This window comes from Syngnathus scovelli, chromosome 15, assembly GCF_024217435.2.
Source record: "Syngnathus scovelli strain Florida chromosome 15, RoL_Ssco_1.2, whole genome shotgun sequence".
NCBI lineage: Eukaryota > Metazoa > Chordata > Actinopteri > Syngnathiformes > Syngnathidae > Syngnathus > Syngnathus scovelli.
The window spans coordinates 2,848,219-2,868,719 of NC_090861.1; the positions used below are offsets into that span (position 1 = coordinate 2,848,219).

General features: G+C 49.0%; 1 protein-coding gene across 2 annotated transcripts in view; it reads right to left on the bottom strand.

The window, feature by feature from the left end:
* Nucleotides 1-109: 109 nt before the first annotated feature.
* Nucleotides 110-20,501, bottom strand: part of tmem132e (transmembrane protein 132E) — a 95,009-nt gene continuing 74,617 nt past the window's right edge. For both annotated transcript variants that reach the window (XM_049741742.2, XM_049741741.2), the window contains 7 exons: nucleotides 14,361-14,501; nucleotides 12,170-12,362; nucleotides 10,898-11,041; nucleotides 7,035-7,240; nucleotides 4,683-4,962; nucleotides 4,407-4,601; nucleotides 110-3,695 (listed from right to left, as the gene is read on the bottom strand). In XM_049741742.2, coding sequence (XP_049597699.1) covers nucleotides 2,607-3,695; nucleotides 4,407-4,601; nucleotides 4,683-4,962; nucleotides 7,035-7,240; nucleotides 10,898-11,041; nucleotides 12,170-12,362; nucleotides 14,361-14,501 — 2,248 coding nt within the window. In that variant the 3' untranslated portion in view covers nucleotides 110-2,606. The remainder of the gene's footprint in view (nucleotides 3,696-4,406; nucleotides 4,602-4,682; nucleotides 4,963-7,034; nucleotides 7,241-10,897; nucleotides 11,042-12,169; nucleotides 12,363-14,360; nucleotides 14,502-20,501) is intronic.

Here is a 20,501-nt window from a genome sequence, read left to right on the forward strand (position 1 = left end):
CGAGTGTTTTTTTTTTCTCCTTCTAAATATACGAAAACATTCAACCTGAAATGGGCCCGATTTGTGAGCGTGGTGCAAAGTGAGAGAAAGAAAGAAAAGCCATCACAACTTGAGTATAATATCGCATTTTCTTGAGTATTTTACATATAAGGGGAAAATACAAGGATTTGCTTCCAAGAGAATACAGGAAATAGATCAGTGCTCTGTACACGAACGCGGTGGTCAGTGTGGCGGCGGTAGCGGTGAGGACCGACTTCCAAGTATAGCAGCTTGTAAGAAAAATACAAACCGGCGCACCCCGGCAGCGCTATAAAAAAAAAAAGAAAGAAAACAAGGCAGGAACACGGAGGAACCGAACATGGCAACGTATTTACATGAATGAAGAAGAAAAGCAAGCTGCGGTGAAAGCTGCGCTTCATCTGTACAGCAGAGCGACCGACCGGCGAGGATTCGACAGTCAACGTAGAGCAGACGGCTTGTTTTCAGTCTTCGCCGGCGAACAGACAAAGAAGCCGACATTCATCCTGAGAGAGCAAAACTCCTCAAATGGGCTCAGGGAAAGCAAAATAAAACAAAAAAAAACTTTGAATGATGGGCTGAGGCATGCAGACAACCAGAAGCCCGGAAATCCCCAATCCAGATTTGAGTCTCGCTTTTGAATAAAAAATAAAATAAAAAAAAAGACCCAAAAAAGCTGGAACGTGGGTCATGAGCTGAGTTCCTGGACTCAAAAGCTTCTTTCCCCAAGATTTAGAATATTCAATTTGTGCATTTCAGTGCTATGCAGCTGGTTATGTTTGTTTATTTGACTTGATACAAAAAGCTACAAGGCTAAATTCCCGTAAAAGCCCGAAGGAGACAAAATTGGAAATATCTCATCAGCATGTTTACGGGATCCGACTCCGTGGAGGTCAAGGCTCTCCTGGCGCATATTTTGTCAGGGCAAATTTGATCTGTTGACAAAATTAATAGGGATACGTGGGCAAATTAAATGAATGGAGTCCTTGCTCTCCACTTTTTAAAACTTTCAAATAAAAAAAAAGAACAATTCTGGATTGGACCTTTCAGAAGAACTCCGGTGCCTTGACGTTGAAACGCGGCTACATATTGCCACAAAGAAATAAAAATAAAAATTCTATCCAAGCCCTTAGATGCCCTTTAGAATGAAAAGGGAAACAAAACAATGATGTGACAAAAGCATATTTCATCTCATGCCGACTTCATTAGGCTCAAAACTGGGAGCTTGTTTGATGAGCTTTGAGGACGTCGGCCGGCCTTCAAAATAGGACATACCGCCGCTAATTAAAAGCCGCAACAGTTTGGCTTCTACTGGTGGATTTTATTTAAAAAAATAAAATAAAATAATAAAAATAATTATATATATATATATATATATATATATATATATATATATATATATATATATCCCAGATTACACATTCCCCAGACTCTCTGCTACACACACAGCCATCTTGTCTCAAGCTGCATGAGATTAATTACACACACACACACGCGCGCAATTAATTACACACGTGCACACACACACACACACACACACACACATTACACATGTGGCACCAAGATGATAAATAAAAGTCAATAAAAAAAAAAAAATCTTGGATGATGCAAACTTCCTGATGTTGTGCTCTGTAACAGGTAACGAAATGGTCACAAGTTCTTCTGGCAAAAAAAAGTGGCGAGCGTTTCCCCTGCGTAAGCGGCCATGTCTGGTTGGCCTGGTGTGACGTCATGGCATGCGTGTGATTATTTGAGTCGGGCGGGATTATATCGTTGACATATTTTGCTCCGTGTAACACGGACGGAGACGACGTGACGCTCAAGTGATCGGATAGCGTGTAACCCCGATGGAATCATTTTGTGCTACACAGATGGCGTTTAACTCAAACTACATGTAAAATAGATTTGCTCATTTTCATAACACAGATTTGTCTTTTGACTCGATTACATGTTTCTCCGATGACGTCGTTGCACGTTAACTCAAATGACCCCAAACTTATTTAGCAGCTAGATTGGAAATAACAGAACGAGCGTGCAAACCGTCACATGATGAGAAAAAAAGTAGTGATGATGGCGCCTCATCCTTGCTGCCCACGCAAAGCAGCTTGCTACAGAGCGGACGCTTCAAGTCGCCAGTGATGGCGGCCGGCGATTGTAAGGCATTGAATTAAGGGGGGGGGGGGAGGGGGAGTGGCCATGACACGTAGAAAAATGTAAGCAAATAAGTGACAGCGACAAGAAAAAGTACCTACTTTGGCAAAAAAAAAAAAAACAACCGGAACCCCAAAATAAACAAGATTTTTTTTTGAGAGTCTTTGACAGTTTTCAGGGTTTATCAAAGGCCTCTTTGTTGGCCGCCGCCGCCGCCGCCACCGCCTTTTGTCGGGTCGTCGAGTCTTTGGCTTCCTTTACGCGTCCGTCTCTCTCTTTTTTTTCTTCTTTGTTTAGTGTGATAAGATTACTGCAGTGTGCAAACTAAACGGAACAAACTAACTGAAACGACAGTAGGCCTTTTCTTTCCTCCCGAGTCTGTGATAAAAAGGAGCACCCCCCCCCGCCCCCCAACCCAACCCGACTCGACTGATTCCTCAGGCGATTTCTTTTATTCTGCGCATGTAGTCGTGCAGTTCCTCGGGGTCTTGGAAGCCCATGTCCTGACACACCCACTGGATGTCCTCCTCGTCGGCGACGGGGACGGAATTATAGGGCAGGTCCTCGCTGGGCAGCGTGGTGAAGGTGGTGAACTTGACCCGCTTGCGCTTGGAGGTGGGCGAACTGGCTTCCTCGCCGCTCTCCTTGGCCGAGCCGCCCGAGCTGCCGTCGCCGCGGCCGTGCACCTGGCTCTGCACGCTGGTCTGCGAGCTGCCGCTGCTGTGGTGGTCCCCGTGGCAGCAGGTCTGGACGCCCTCCAGCGGGTTGGGGGGGCTGTCGGCCCGTTGGGGGGACAGGTCGCACTGGGCCCGCAGCGGCTGGCCGTTGCCCAGGAAGACCCAGTGGTGCGAGTGGTCCATGTTGACCTGGCCCTCGGGCGGGATGCGCTTGTGCCGGTACTTGAGCACAAAGACGATGCAGTTGATGAGAAAGACCAGGATGGCCAGGCAGAAGACCCCGAGGAGGGCGTACATGCCGATCTCCAGGTCCGTCATGTTGCGGGGCGAGTGCACAAAGTCGTCCTCGTCCTCCTCTTCCTCCTCCTCTTCTTCCTCGTCCGTTTCCGTGGGCTGCTCCCGGATGCCCGTGGTGGGCAAGTTGGTGTAGTCGATGGGAACGCTGGCCGGCTGCTCGTCGGACGTCTCGTAGATCCTCCCGCCCGAGTCGGGACGGGCCGGCGGGCGGCCGGTGCCGGGCGGCGACTCGGCCTCGCCCTCGGCCTCCTCGTCCGAGTCGTCCTCCTCGGGTCCAAACCGGACTCTGACGTAGACGGCGGCCGAGGCGACCACGCTCTTGCGCTTGGTTTTCTGGCAGGCCTCGCCGATGGTCATCTCCACGCGCACCAGCTCGCCGGCGCCCTCGCCCTCCGCCACCACCACGGGCCAACGTTGCTGCGGCTCCTGCGACACCGACACCACCTTGTCGTCCAGCGTGGAGGCGTTGAAGTTGTAGTCCTTGGGATCAAAGTAGGTCAGCGAGGCGGCCGTGTTGTCGCTGAAGAGCATCCACACGGACAAGCTGGCCTCCTGCAATATAGAAATAACCGAATGAAAAAAAAAAAGTTCAAATCCATATAATATCGGCGTACGTGTTACCCCGGCAGCTCCGAGATGAACGTGACTCGAATGCGCTTCCTCGTGTCATTGCGAGCTTTTCACCTGCCGCTTTACTCCGCGATGAGACGTTTCAGACTCAGAACACGTTTTCATCTCACAAGATGGGGCCGTCTGTTGCCACGGTGACCGAGCCTCGCTCACGCAAGATGCACGAGAAGGTGAACCGGGACCGCAAAGGCTAAAGACACGACCGTGTCGAAAAGTTGCGCAATTGTCTCGGTGGTACGATGAGCGACCTCTCCAACTTGCGAGGGGGGCCTTGGCGTCTCTTGCATCACTTCAAGCGTGATGATGGAGGACGTCGGGATAGTTTCCTCACAAATCAAAAGGGTTGAAATAGGAATCCTTTGAGAGGACCCCTCCCTCGCCCCCGACTGACTTTTATCGCCCGCTCCCCCGAGCGGCCTCGGAGAGTACTTGGAACAATACATTACAATAATTACATTTCAAGGTGGCCGGGAAGCGGAAAGCACAAAAATGGCAATTTAATGCCCGCCGCACACACGCCGCCCGAGGTGATGGACGGCCGCCAACGTCTTCAATTTGTCAAATTTCACTGTTATTCAATTCATTGTGTGTTGCAAATTGACTGGATAGTGAAGAGAGTGAATCCAGTCGAACCTGCTTGGGGGCGCCGAGCGTCTGGAGGCCGGTGGCCTTAGCGACCAGGGTGTGGCTGTTGCCGGGGCTGGGCCGCAGCGCCAGGCTCAGGCCCGAAACGGCGTGGACGCGCAGCTGGCTGATGGAGACTTTGTCGTCGGTGACGGAGAAGCTGGCCTGGCCCAGCGCCGCGTCCACCGCCAGAGGGGAGTCCACCTGAGGGAGACGATCAACAGGTTACGAGATAACTAAGCAAAAAAACATTTCTCATCCACTCTTTATTTGATCCAAGGAGACCTTCAAGACGGTGGATCCCAGCTCCAGGCCCACGAGGATGGTCCTGTCCACCAGCTCGGCCACGCGGGGGTCGGCCACCTTGAGCGAGTCCTGGACCAGGTCGGTGACGTCCAGTTGCCAGTCGGGCCCCAGCATGGTGATGACCTGGTCGGTGCCCTCGCTGGACGTGGTGTGGAACTGCGTCAGGACCTTGACCAGCGCCCGCTGGTACTGCAGCGTGCAGCCTCGGCTCACCCGACGATCATCTTCATCCTCGTCCACGTCGCTGTCCCTGGTGCTCCTGGAGAAAAATCACGAGGGCTTCATCGAGGGTTCGCAAGACTGCGACGTGCTGATGGAATTAATTAAAAGCAAGAGTTTGGCATGAAACGGGCAACAACTCATGCGACTGCGTGGAGCAGATTGACCTCAGCCGGGAAAGCACCTGGCACGCGGAAGCTCGCTTTGCGTCCAAAAAGCTGCTGCTTATCCTTTAACTCCACCCCCTCGTCCCCCCTCAGACATCAAGACGGGATAATGCGACGGTGGAAGAGTGCCGAGCGTCTCATCAGCGTTGCGATGACAAATTGTGAACGCGGCGCGGGCCCTTAAGAGCAGATGGCGAGCAGCTCAGCATTTGGCGGCGGCTGCCCACTTTGAAGTCGTTGCAAATTCACCCAGTGGCTCATTTGGAGCAGCATGACGTCAACGCTGACGCTGAACTCGGCGGTGATTACGTTGATGATGTCATCAGTGACTTTTTTTATTGTATTCATCCTTAATGATCGTTCTTGATGTCATCACTGTTTTTAGTAGTCATTTATAATAATGACTTGTTGATTTTTATTTGATTTGATTTCTATTACTAGTCCGGGATTTGTTTAGCATGCGGAGCCCGTCAGACACGGCTCGCCAGGTAAGCGAGTTTCCCGGACAGCGGCAGACCGCCGCCTCACGTGCAGTGATTTGCTTAAAACCCTGCTGCGTCTGCCGCTCTCCGGTTCCGCTTGAACTTGAAAAAGGTTGATTTTGTTGCTGCCCTCGCCAGATGAATACCGTCTCATCGGATTAAGGCGGCCGCCGACTGTAACAAAGAGACACTGCGGCCCAGGAGACCACGTTGTTGTTGTCCCTGTGGGAGCCAGCGACCGAGGGAGGGAGCGAGCGAGGGACCACGGCGCTTATGCAATATATTTTGCAGGCACTCAGGGTCATTTGAAGCGGCGCCGGCCGTCCCTGCGTCGCCCTCGAGGCGCCGTTTGTATTCCCCGCACGGGCTTTGGCTGGATGGTGATGAACTCGGCAGCCGAACGCCGTCGCGCCATTAAACATAGCCTCGACCAAACGCCGCACACGAGTCTCACACCTCGGCGGCCCGTTTGTCATCGGAGGGACGCCCTTAATCTCGCCGTTTCCCTACAGTTGATTTTCTCGTTGCTTTCTGAGGATTTCCTGACCTCGCCGTGTTGTTGTTCAAATGACCGCGTTCAACGACACTTCACAAGATCACAATCAGAAGGTACGCGGCTAATTATCTTATCTTAAATTGCTGTTTGAAAAAAAAAAAAATCCCAAATTGTAAGAGCGCTAAATGACGTCGCCAGGGAGAGAAAACCAACAATCCTCCAGCGCTGCGATTGTTCTTAAGCAAAGCCCTCATCATCCCCCCTCGCCAAAATGCGGAAAGCACTTGTTTATTCTACGAAGCCTCGGTACACATCTTCGCGGCGCTAATGAAGTCTCCGTCTTGGCCTCGCCGGCTAAATGCGTCGGGAGGGCGCCGACGTCAACGTGACAAAGCAGATCAAATTGTACCTGAGAGCCTCGTTTGGTGAGCCCACGACTTGGCGCCGTGTTCCGTCTAATTGGAACAAAACAAGTGCCAGACTCATGCTTTTCACTTTTGAGTATTTTTGACAAACAGGTTCAATGCTCGCTGGATAATGAGTGCAGCGGAGAAGAAGTCTAAAAGCCCTTTTGAAAGGTTCTTGTAAGACGGCTGCCCATGTTCACGTGGTGACCCAAAACCACCAGCGTCACTTTTCATTTTGTCACGGGAACACTAACGTAACTAAGCAAAGCTAATTCATCGCTAACACGGCAAGGCGAGATATGTTTTGTTTGGAACAGGCGAGTATCGACGCCAAGAAAGTTAGCTGCTTTTTTTTAGGGTATCGAATACTCGCAAAGACTGCCGATACCCAAAAAAAAAGAAAACAGTCCTCCTTGCCAGTAGTTGGTGCTAAACTACACAACGTAAAATAATGTATGTCTTTGTTGACAATGAGATTGTTTTGTTTAAATCCTTGTTTTCGATTTCAACGATTTTTTTGTTGGTTTTGCTCGACGATAGCGGCGCGGATGGCGGCTCACCTGCGGTCGGGCAGAATGGGGACCCGCCATCCCTTGATGAAGCTGAGGTTGCTGTCGGACAGTTCCACCCGCAGAGGCAGCTTGGGCACCCAAATGGTGAGCTCCAACGGCGCGCTCAGGTGCTCGTAGCTGAAGATGACCCTGGCGTTCATGGAGCCTCGCGTCTCCTTGCCGTTGACAAACACGTAGTCGCAATTCATGGAGACCTGCAACATAACGCGGCCAAAGGTCAATGATATACGTCGTCCAAGGTTGAGTCTTGGGATATATGACAAGGGGCGAAAATTAGCCAGCATTCCAAAAAGTCAACTATCGTGAACAAAAAAAAGGCTTCAAGCTGTTTCACACCAAGTTCTCCATCAAAAGGAAGATGTGCGATATGCAGATGAGACGAGAACAGGTGTCGCGTTGCCTCGGAGGGGTCTCGCTGACATCGTCCATCATTTTTCACGATCCATTAATGCCACAAGCGAGTGAGCCGCGCGATATTGAGTGTTCTCGCTCGGCTAAGCGAGCCGCCGCTAATTTCATGCACTTGACAGTTCAATAACTATCAGCGGTTACAGCCGTTTCGGGGTCATCGATCGAATGCGGCGCGGAGGGTCGGGAACCTCCGGGATGGACGATCCGATGCCGATTATTTTGGTGTAAAGGACAGAAAGTTGGTAAAACGATAAACGCCGGGTCGGCTCGCCACTCTTATATGCTATGCGCCTTTGCTTGAGTAAAAAAACAACCTGCTAAAAATAGCCGTGGCTTCTTCCATCCTTTGTTCCTGTTGGGTTACTGCGAATGATGTCAATAGAAGATAAGGCCAAGGCACGCCACGCCAATCCCCCCCCCTCGGCCTCCGTCCCCCCACCGGTCCCCTCGGGCGCCGTGACTCACGGACGCCACGTGAAGGCGGCAGAGATAAGACAAGGTGGCATCCCGTCACGCACAAAAAAACAAAACAAAAAACAAACTGCTTGAAGTCACAGACAAAAAAAATATACCATTCATATTTTGACCTGAGATTGTATACCTGAAAAAAACCCACCATAACAGAGCGATTACTTAAAAAAAAAAAAAAGAAGCAATTATGCGAACAAAAGGGAGTTGAACAAAAGAAACGTCTCAAAGCTCAAATTTCAGAGACAAAAAGGAAAACATCCGGATGATGATGGTTCTCCATTGTTGAAGGGGAACGCAAAGGTTCGTTCAGGATGGCCGTTTGCGTCGGGCAGATGCTGCGGCGCCTTAATTACTTGCTATCGCTCAAGTGGATCACGCACACACACACACACGCACGTAATCTCCTTCCATTTGCACGGCCGTGTCACAAAAGCGAGTGATATGTGGCTACGAGGCAGCGCCATCATCTCTCCTCATATTTCGACATCCTCTGATTAATTGCCAGGCGCGAGGCGGTGAGGGTTAGCTTCCATTTTTTTTCCCCCAGACTTTTTTTTTTTCCCCTTTCCCTTCCCTGGCAACGGCGTGTTAAATGGAATGAAAGCTGACACATGGCTCAGCATTAGCAGGCAGCGTGTCGCCGCTAAGGAGCTTTCGCCGGCGTGATGGATGCGTATTAAACGGATGCAAGCTAATTTAGCGGCGCTAGCCTAAAAGCCCCCCCCACACCCACACTCCACCACACTTGCACGTATTAGCCTGTTGTTACTTGGATTAATGAGGCTGATGATGATCTGATGGCCGCAAAAAAAAAGGAGAAAATGTCGGGAAACTGCCTTGGGGGCTTTTGTTCCCATTCAGTCACGAAAGAAAGCGGCCGTTAGCGTTCCAGTTTGTCCCCAAAGGTGTGAAAGTAGCAGAGGGCTACGTCATTTGTTGATGTTGGTCGATGTGTCACGGAATCTCCAAGGGCCAACTTGTATATTTTAAAAGATAGAAAAAAAGTCAGTTGAATGTTGAGCAGACCCTCCAAAAAGTCTCAAGAAGCTATACCGTCGGCCATTTTAGCTTGAAGCGGCCATCTTAGGGTCAGTCCCCGAAGCCAAGTTGAGTCTCATGAAGGCGAGCCCGAAGGTTGATCTTGCCGTGTCGATTTGACGGCAATAAAGTGACGCCGCTTTGAAGGACGGACGGACGGACGCTTCTTCCTCCAGCTGTTAACGTAATGGAAGAGATGCGTGTGAAAAAGGCCCTTGGGTGGTGTCGCCCTTATTAACCCGGCACTTTTTCATCCGGTGTTAAATACGACACAATGTGACGCGTCCCCCGCCCGAGCAATCTGCTGGCACCGCGGCGGATGCCACAGCGCATTAGCGGCACCGCGGTGGGTGGCGAAGGGGGGGACGGAAAGCCACCCCGGCGAACGGAACACCCGCTAACAGCTTTCGACTCGCAATTAGCGGGCCGAATTTATCGGCGGAAAATGGCCGCGGGAGCGCCGGCGACTCGTTCATCAGGCTCGGCGCGACGCTTGCCGTGAATTACGTCGCATCTTTCTTGTCGTGGTCCAGATACTCATCAGCAGACGGCGCACTAAGGCGAAACGGCTGCCTGCCGAAGGTCAACTCCTTGCAAAATTGCATTAACCCGATGAGAGGTGAGATTTGCCGGCGCGTCTACATGGAGGACGGGCGGGTGGGATATATTGCCCCGCAACACTGCCCCCCTCCTCCCCTCCCCGGTTATGATGTATCCCCTGCACCTCAGAGAAGTCCAAGCCGGCCGGCCGGAACTCCATTTGCGGAAGATTAGATCCTCTGATTACCTCCCAACCACTAGATGAATCCAAGACGGCAGCCCCAAAGCCCCTCCAGATCCATTTCAATTAATAATTTAGCATTAGAATGGGAAGGGGAGAGGGGGCTAGGGGGCTATTTATGATGATTTCAGTGGAGCTCAAGACGTGGCTTCAAAGTTCAAAATGGCCCTCGCACATCGTTTTTATCAAACTATTAGACAGCGTAGGCAAAAACAAAGCTGCACAATTTAGTATTGAGCGTCTGTCTCGGGTCGCACTTATCAAGTGGGGCTAACCGGAGACAATTCCCAAGTTGCGGTTTGTTAAAAAAAAAGAAATTCGCCCATAATGATGACTCAAGACGCGTTTCAGTTGAATTTTCAACATGGCTCATTCAGACTTTTTATTTCTGGGGCCTATTATGACACCAAATTTCACATCAATGGGCAAATATTGCGCCAAGGGCTTCATTAGGTGATTTCGACACATTTAATCATTTAAAGCAATTCCGAGTGACTATTTTCCGATTATTTTTTCCCCTCCGACGACGACTTATTGATTTTGAATTGTTTTGACTGCATTTTTAAAACCCGTATGTACTTGATTACCGATCGATCGAGAGTGCCGTTCTCTGATGTCAAACTAGTCCGAATCACGAGACTCCTCGAAAATCGATTCGCCGAAAGGGAATACCGACTAAGCGCTACGAGAACACGGCGGTGCCGCAATTCTCGGCATCCTGCGGAAACGCTTTTATTTACTCCCCCCCCCCTCCCCGTTTCGCCTGCAGTCACGGCACTAAAGTTAACAACGTGAGGGCCGGAGTACACGAGACGGGGCGGCGGATGAGCACATCGGGGCGCTTTTTACTGCTGTTGCCGCATTGATGTATCCGCCGCCTTTTATGAACTATTGATTTTATTTGAGGAATCAAATCAGGAGGACATGCTGAGAGGGGTCCACGCCTGGGGGGGTTTTACGCTCGTGCGCCGCAGACGCCGCCTAACCCGATTAAGTCTACCAAATTGACTTCCCCGGCCGGACGGGAGACATGTTTTACGGCTACGGCTCTCAACCTGGGGTTCCCGGACCCGCCGAGGTCCGGTAGCTCACGCCTGGGGGTTCGTATTTGAAAAATGTAACTAATGAGGGAGGGAGGTTTGACCGCTACCTTGACGATGTCTTCGTTGGCCGACTTGCACTGCACGAAGGCGGAGACGTCGGTGACGGCGCCGTTCATCTCGATGGACACCATCTTGACGGGGACGGCCACGGTGCGGCCGGTCAGGACGGCTGTGTTGATGATCTCCGTGTCCTGGGGGGGGGAAAGCGGACGGGTGGGTGGGGTTGTGTATAAAAACATCGTCAGGCTTCCTATATTTCATCATAAATAATAAATAAATGTTTTTAAAATAGAGGAGAGTTAGTGCGTGTTAGTAACACGGGGACGGCGAACTCCTTGAGGAGCCAGCAAGTGGAGTCCATTAAGACTCCGAGTCGTCCCTGCGACCAAACAAAGCAGGAAGCAAAGTAATAAACAAACGCTTTGTCAACACGCTCTTATGTTAATCAAGCAGGCGCGCGGCGACCGATCGATGGATAAGGTCACGCCGCAGCGCTCTCCCCGCGTGCGACCAGTCGATAAGCTCGCCCGGGCCTTCCTGCTGTGGTGTCGCGCTTCCACAACATTCCTTGAAGTAGCTTGTTATGTAATTGGCAAGTTTGGGAGGAAGGGGGGTGAAAAGAGGTGACATCTCCGTGAGAACTCATTAGCGAGAAAAAAAAAATGCAAACGAGGTAAACGCAGACGTGATGATAAAAAGAGAAATAAAAAGATGACAGCCGCCATCTCGCGCTTTGCAACTCCGCTTGCGCAATATCATAAAAGCTGATTTATGCACAGAAAGGGCCGAAAGTGATTTAAATATGGATGTGCGCAGCAACAACAACAACAAACAGGGGGACTATTATGGAAAAATGGATCAGAATGGTGAGAAAGTAGAATAAAAAAGAGACGATTAAGATCGATGGAGGGATGCAACATTACCTCGAACTTCCTCCATTAGTTCCTTGCCAACCTAAATAGCTAGCTAAACTTAGCTAGCTAAATCCCAATCTACCTAAGCACCAACCAGCTTGCCTACCTAATGAGGCAGCAATACAACAAAAGCTGCTCGGCAGGAACAGGCGCGCACGCAGCAGAGGAAAACAACAGCTCGAGTAAAAGTCACGGCGGCGTGGAGTGTAAAATTTAGCACGCGTACAAGACGCATGCTAATGCTCCAAATGTCAAGGGGTCCACTGACTGACGGATGTTTGCAGCAGATGCGCAATTCCAAGCGGAGAATGCCGCAACGTGACTTGCAAGCCTTGTTTTGCCAAGTAATGCTATGCTAACGAAACCTCGCTAGGGCTGTTTGTGGAGCCAGCATGTTGAACTGACCATAGCCAGGGGCAGTATGGCCTGGATGTCCCGCTGAACCACGGTGAGTTCGGTGACCACCTTCTCGGACTCGGACGGGGGGCTCTGACCCTTGTAGTCGATGTTCCAGTTGATACGTCGCGTCACCGACAGGCTGGTGAAGTTCTCCATCTCGAAGTCCAGCTGCATCACCTCGGCGTTGTCCGCCACCTCCCTGAAATAAAAAAATTCAATTGACGCCAATGGAGACTGGCGTTTTTTTTTTTTTTTAAGGCCACGCCGGCTGATTTTGTCTGGCGTATCAAACGTCCGGGAATTAATCAGAGCCCCCCGACCGCCCCTGCACACCGATGAAAACAGCTCTTGTCAATAAACAATCAGCGCGCCTTAATCTGGAGGCTCGTGGAGATTGCAAATTTAAGTCGAGGCCTCTCACTTGCAAATAATTGCCAAGGTTCGCCCATTTTCTCCGCACCGATCGATTGCTTTTTTTTTTTTTACCCCAGCGCCCTTGGACTGTATACGCCACAAAGCGATTTCAAATTGACTTTTGTCCATCGACGGATATATATAAGAAAAAAAAAAGTGTCAAATAACAGCCGAGCTGGTCGTTTAAGCGGAGTCGGTCACGGCCAGTCGTTCAGCGTGATGGTCTTCTAATGAAAACGTCAAGCATCACGCTGAAGACGCAATAAGACCCACGGGGCTCACGCCATGGCTGAGTCCAAACTCAAACGCAAAAGTTGTTTTTTTGCCTCGCTCTGATGTAATGACACCACACTTGACATTTTGACGCCGATGATGGGATCACGAAGATTGTCACTTGCCCGTAAACGTGTCACTGCAGCTGTTTTTTCCGCAATCACGATGACAAAGTCTTCTCAATTACTGGGTGACCTTTTGGGCGAAAGATTTACTCGTGGTGTGGCTAATTAACGTCACGATTGTGAAGAAGCACTCTATAACAACTACGAGCCAATCATCGTACTCCTGACACCGGTTTATCATCAGCGAGTCTTTACGACCGCAACGATTGAATCTGCTTCTGACGCCATTTTTTTTTTGTGGAGGGACACCAAGTTTGAAAAAACCACGGCGATTTTGAAGACATTCCAAACTTCAGCCTTTTTTTCCAATCCAAGGAAAAAAAAAAAACACTGAATAATTCAGCGCCCCCCCAAAAAGTGACGACCTTGTTGGCTGTCATCCCGTTATTATTAATATTGAACAGCCATTGACCGCGATCAATAATGTATCGGCCCACACGCGTCAACCGTGAGGAACTGCTACCACGGGAAAAAAAAAAAAAAAGCAAAGAGGTCACGGAAGATAAATGAAGCGCGGCTGTGATGTGATGAAGAGAAAGCGTCGGGCAAAAAATAGAATAATAAAGTGATGTAACGCCGGCGCGCGACCTCTTCGTCATGGCGTCGCTTTGGGGGGGGACAAACGGCCAAAGCATATCGAACTCGTTTTTGCGATACTCCCAATGCATTACTGGAATTTAAGAGGGCACTCGGGGAAATAATTGCCTGGGGATTTGTTACTTTTTTCAGGAGGGGGAGGGGTGAGGATGGTGTCAATTAATGTATCCGTGTAGTCCACCATAACACCTCGAGCTTCACTTGTAAAGTCTACCCGAGCATGAAAGGGAGTGACTACAAAGGATACGTTCTTTATAAGAAGATAACATAAAAAAAAAAAAAGAAAAAAACATTTATTGGTACGTGCAAGTGACGCATGCAAGTATTATTAACAGTAACGCTAACCGGTAAATTGCTATCGCTAGCATCGGACGCTGAGAAAGTATTTTGAAACAATGACAGAGCATCTCGCCTTTGACATTCTTTTAATAGAACCGATTCACTCCTTGATCACAATCGCAACCTCTTTAGTTCCACTTGAGAATGAGAATTACTGTAGAACATAAATTGTTGACGAGAACATGCACGTCGGCGCGGTGAGGTTGCGCAACAAATAATAACACGAACAGGCGTGCTCGCAGCGCTGATGTCGCGGCACCTTCTTGCCCGCTCGTCTCAATAATGGATGAGGTGAGATTTTGCACAAAAGGCGCCGACATCATTATCGCTTTCCGACAAGCGCTCACGTCAGGTTGTCAGTCGCTCGACTCAACCGCCGAGTGAGAATAAGAATAAAGAAAGGTACCGATTTTATCCCGAGAGTAAAATGATTCTGGTTGTGGACTCACCCTTGCTTGACCGCTTTGTTCTTGTTCACGTTAATGGTGGTGATGGAATGCTTGGCGCCGGACAGAACCTCCCAGTCCACCTTCCATTGGGCGTTCTTGGACTTGGTCTGGATCAGGTTCACCCCTTTCTTAGCTTTCACCCTGCCGGGGTAGGGAAGGGGAAAAAGGAGACCAGTCAATTTTATTACAGGAAATGATTTATGTGCGGGGTCAGAGGTCGGCACCCGCCGCTACACGCGGCCGCCCGCCTCCGCGGCTCGCCGTCACGGACGAAGCAATTCGGCAGATGAATCAATAAGTGAGATGAATGAAGACGGCGGCGGAAGAGATAAACGAGAGCGGAAAAAAGGTTGCGACCCCTCTCGGGTCAGAGTGTGTCACCGATGCGATCGCGCGCAATTAAATGGAGGAAGTGCGGCGCGAATACTTTCGAAGCGTGGGAGGTAACCAAATACTACTTCAATAATATAGTGGAAATAGAAATACACAAAGTGTCAGCACACAAACAAGTTGATAGTTTGCGAACGTCAAATCCGTGTGTGTATGCACGCCTCGGCCACCTGGGGGCAGTATAATGCAAATGCATTCCATCGGGGATCGTCACTCCTCAATAAACCGCAGTTATTCCAGACAAAGAATGTTTTTTGACCGACTTAAAAGACGAAACCGTCACGGGTTGCAGCGATTATAACATTGTTTCTTGTTGTTGCACCTCTCATTAGCGACGACGCGCGCCAATTAGATGAAACGGAAATATGAAAAGGTTTACAAATCATCTCGCGTTTGATGTCAGTTTGCAAAAATATACAAGTGCAGGAAAAGAGGCTAAACAAGGCCACACAGTTGCCTTTTGATTACTCAACGCAAATATTCCGATAGCAGACGGGAATTAATTACGCTTCATCGCAGCGACACGCCCCCCCTGAATGAAGAACACCCCCATTTATCATCCGTGACCTTTTGTAACTTGCAAATCCCGCAGCATATTCATCACCTTACATGTTGGATTTCTAATGCAGTATTTTTAATCAGATGGCATCTTTCTGCCGAGCCGTTCGGCGTTGATTTCGCTAAATGAGAGCGAAACGGAGGCACCCGCGGGAGCGCCGCACGGAACCCGACTCCCCGTCGAAGAGCGTTAACGCTGATTAACGAGAAAGGCTTCCGACTGATGTCGAACATTAAGCAGCTGTGATGCGGACGCGTGGGAAATGTCCGCCAGTTGTTGAGAGGGGGGGGGGGGGGAGCTCGGGAACCGTGTTGCGGGAACAGCCCAGACCAGACCGTGCCGATCATTCAAAACGTAAAAGATCCAGCGCCACGACAGCCGAGGATCCATTTTCCCGATAGCGTCTCGCTGGCAGGGAGAAACGCGAGCCGCTAGACCATGAAGTCATCTCCAACGGCCTCGCGGGCCTCTCGTCTCGTCAACGCGGCTTGCCTGCGATGAACATTTGAGACGTGTTGCGTGCATTTTTCCAAATAGTCGTATTTGACGGTCAACTTGGACGAGCAGTCGCTTCGCAACCTTCGTATTTGTAGTTTCTCTGTCAAAATCCCAGTCGGCATCCCGCCTGTTGCGGTTCAGATCCCACCACGGTGGCAAATTGACTATCACAGGCACTTTTACAATTTTTTGTTTCTTATTTTAAAGTGAGGCACAAGCATTTTCCCAGAGGGGAAGAAGTTCATGCTGCGCGGAGGAGACGGCAAGCCCCGAAGCTGTGGGATAAAGACGAAATGTTTCCGTCATTGTTGCCCAATTATCTCGGAGGGCGGCGCTTGTAGAAATTGCGGTTAAAAATAGCCGCCGCCTCTTCTGGACTACCGGGAGGCAGTAATTACGTGTAGTCGTTAGTAAAGGTCGCTTTCGATGAGCCGCGACGCTTTTTCATGAGGTCGATGATGAGGAGGAGGCGTTCATCTGGATGTCGCGAAACTCGGCGTCATCAAAACAGCTGCCCGGAACCCAAACAAAACATTGGTAAAGCTCTTTGAAGCAAATATCGTTGGCTGAACCGAAAGATAAAATGTAAGAAATCTGTGCCTTTTGTTTTCCATTAGAACTCATCGAGTTCATTTGGACCGCTGCCGTTTATAACGAGCTGCAGCGCGGTAACGCAATTGGCAATTATTTGTCAAAGCGCTGGTTCCCGAGCGGCCCTTGTTCAAAAGTAAAACAAATGACGCGCACCGGAAAACTGGCAGACAAATAAGAACGTGCACTTAGTTTGAATTATACATATCCTGCCGAGATGAAATTTGTCGTGTCGGCGGTGGCGCAAAGTGTCCCGTGAAGGGAACTAATGGATGGAGCTTCTTCCTTGGGATGGGGACGACTTTAGTCTCCAATTTTAGACGTTGTTTCGCCAAGTTGCGCTAATGCAAAGAGTGCTTCTCGGCCATTTAAGTGCTGACATCTTACTTATTTGTTTACTTTCGCGTCACCGTCCATCAGGGACACGAGCGCTTACAAAAGTCCCCTTTAGTTTACGGCGGCCTGGTCAAATACCAGAGAAGCTTTTTTTTTCTAAAAATAAAACACTCTATATGTACTGGTATCTGCAAGTCTATCCTAAATATCATTTTTTTCCATATTTCTGAGAACAAAATGCACTTAGCATTGCCACCTGGCTTCTTGAAATAAACCGAATGAGACCTAATCCATGGATTTGGCTATAGTTAGCCTAGCATTTAGCCAAATTCGCGCCGATTAACTAGAGCGCTAAAATGGGATTACCACACATTGGTGGTGGTTATCCGCTTGCATCACGGGGACTTTATTTGCATGATATGACGATTAGCAACACCTTCCCCCGAGCCGAGCGTCCCGTACGGCAAGATGGCCCTCGGACGGCAATTATTATTCCGAGTGGCGAGCCCCAATCAGAGAAGTGGTCCACGTCCAATTTATTTGATGAAGCCACTCGGGCTCAGACGTGCAGAAGGGGAAAGTAAGACGGGGTTGGGGGGGTGAGTGAGACCGAGGATGGAAAAACAACAAGCAGCCTCACTGCAACCTTGACTCGAATCATGTTCGCCGGGTTGAGTGGTCAGCGCTTGGCGCACTGACTCACGCTCGGCGTTACTTATGGAGCGCTCGTTGGAGCGTGCCGTGGCAGCGGCCGTTACGCCGCCATGGAAACTGGAGCTGCAAAGACAGATGAGAGAATACGGCACACACAAACGTGCACGAAACAGTCTTGTTTTTAGGATCTGACCGATTAATCGTTAGTTTAGTTGGCTGATATTAGCTTGACTAATGCGCCGACTCATGAAAGGCGATGAAAACTCGACAGCCACGAGAGGGATCAAACAACTACGGATGAAATTCAAAGAGGGGCGGGCAGGGCATTGATCCCTGATGCACACCGCTCACTCGACGCCCACTTTTCTCAGAGGATCTTCTCTTTCAAATTAGAGCGCCCCGAGTAAAACTAGCTCTCTCCGGGGACGCTCACAACGTAAGAAGTCATGCTGAGCGCACACACACGTATTAAAAGTGAATATGACAAATCACAAAGGGATCCTTCACAGCTACCCGCCATGTAAAGTTAATGATCACACAGATAAAGGCCTTGAACTAGAGCTCAAATAATTGCAAGGACCATTTTTCATTTTTTTTGCTCCATGGAAAAAAGGAATTCAAAACAGATTTGGTCTTTTATGGGCGGCGTGCATAAGAGCTACGTCGACTCTTTTCGAAATGTCAATAACCAGCTGGCGTTGACAAATGTCAATTTCATTTGCGACTCCATCACAAGATCCGAGTCGAACCGTGTCTGAAATCAGTCGAGACAAATCAAGTCCATCCCGAAAGCAAAAACGCCATTAAAATGCAAATCTATCTTCTTCCGTGACATCTTTGCAGCGTATTTAGCGGAAAGCATCTGATTCCCAAGATGCAAAAAAAATCAAATGACACAATATCCACCAGCAGCCAGCGAATAAGCGCAAAGAACCCCGATGGATAGTTCCCCGTCTAGATTCCCTGCCCGAGTGCCCGCGTCCTTTTATGAGCCGCCAACTCCGCTTACTGTAAATGACTCTGCGAGAGAATTGGCTAAGCTTGCAAAGTGGCGTGCTTGTAGTTAAATGTTACAGAGGGAACGTTTACAAAAAAAAAAAAAAAATCAAAAAAAGGGAGGGGAGGGGCTTCCAACAATAGCTCCAACGGCAATTCTAAGGAAATGCGAGCGTCGAAAAGACGGCGCTCGCAAACCGTAACAAATGAATCTGGCTCTCGGAGCTTGGCAGCCAGCCGTTACTCTTGAGTCAATTAGGGACATCATCATCATCATCAGGAACAAGAAGAAGAAGCAGTACACGGGCAGCTTGTGGGCAACCACATGCAAATTGTAAAAGACTGTGAGCCCTTAGCTTCTAGAAAAGACGTCTGAAAAGTGTTTATGGCGAATGACCTAGATGCGAAATGCTTTAAGAGCCATGAGGCAAAAAGGCGCTTCCATAGTTTTTCAAGCAAAAAGATCTTTGGTGAAAAAAAAAAAATTGTCAGATTTTCCACTTTCTCTAAGTCACAGTTTCTTTTTTTTTTGGATGAACCCCAAGGCTCAGTTCTAGGCCCCCCCTCCTTATCTTTTACATCCTGCCAGCACATTCGGCTGTTATGTGGATGACACCCAGCTCCAACTTTCAAATAAACAGCTTTTCCATTTCCTATCATACGAGTCGAGTTTTTGCACATTTTGGATTTAACGCTAACAACATTGACGATTTGCCAGCCAGGACTTTTTTTTTTTGGTGTTGTTGCCTTCCCTGTTCTGATGTTTCTTCTTATTTTTATACCTCTTATTCTCTGCCTCTTCTCTTGAGCCTCTCGACTCGAGAGGCAGAACAATCAGAAGGCAGTCGGTTTGTGCTCCCTGACCACCCACTGCCGTAAATTATACACCACCAACCTTATTTTTTTTTTTCGGGAGCTATTTTTTTTGGGGTTATTATTATTCCGGTGATTAATACGACTCCTCCATCTTCTCTGACTTTTTCATCGCGCTGCCCTTTTGAAAAATAACCACGATTTAATTTCAAGCAAATATATATTTTTATATATATATATCAGTATATATATCAGCTGGAGCATTTGTGAGGGAGAAAAAACAAAAAATCAATAAAATATCACATTCGTCTGCATACAGAATGTGAAAAGGGCAAAATGTTGACACCGCTGCAAAGCAAATATCGAGAAGAAAAAATGTGGACTAAGCTAAAGTTAGCTTTTAGCGGCTGGCTTAGTATCCAATTAAAACAACTTTAAGCGAGCCAAATGGTTTGGAAGGAAAAAAAAAAAAAGCTGAAATGGCCAACGAAAGATGGCGACATGATTTGTTTGTTTATAGGCCGCACCAACTGGCTTGTGCAACATTAATGCTGGCTACGATCCCCCGTGAAAAGTGAGGCCATCTTCATAAAAGACTTGAAAATGGAACAACAGATGTACGGCACGCACGAAGCCTGCCAAAAGGTTCTTGATGTACTCGCAGCGTCGACGGCATGGGGGCAGATGGCGCTCGTCTGCTAATGGCGATTTTACTGCGTCTACTTGTCGCCTGTCACCGAAATGCCCGTTCGGAAAGGAGCGCGTTTATACGTTGGATTCGGAAAAAGCGGTCGGAATCACAGAACCTGATGCTACCAATGTTTTTATTTTGGGTTGGGGGTTGTCAACTTGTGTGAGTCCATCTGTTCCGGACAGAAAGTGCTATGTTAGCGTCTAGCCGCCAGCTAAGTCGTTTTCATGACACACAGGGGAATCCGCTTTGCAATTACGAGAATTTGTTCAAGACTTCCTGTGACAGATGTTGAGTCAATATGTTTGGTGGGAATTTAATTTAGTGAAAACTGCCACTTTAGCATCTCGCCGCTAGCTTGGTAGCAGGGTAAGCCGTTTGCTAACCTTAAGCGTGACCCCGATTCAGGGACTTGTCCTGCCCGTCCGACAAAAAATATTTGTCAGTCTAATGGATGCGAGCGATGTGCAAACAGGCACATGAATAAATGAAACGAATGGATTCAAAGTGGGATGCATGCGGAGGAGCACGTATGGTCGCTTCAATTTTCTCCGCGGGCGAGGGAGATAAGTGTAGTATTTGTAAATATACAAAAGCGGAAAGTCGCCGGCTC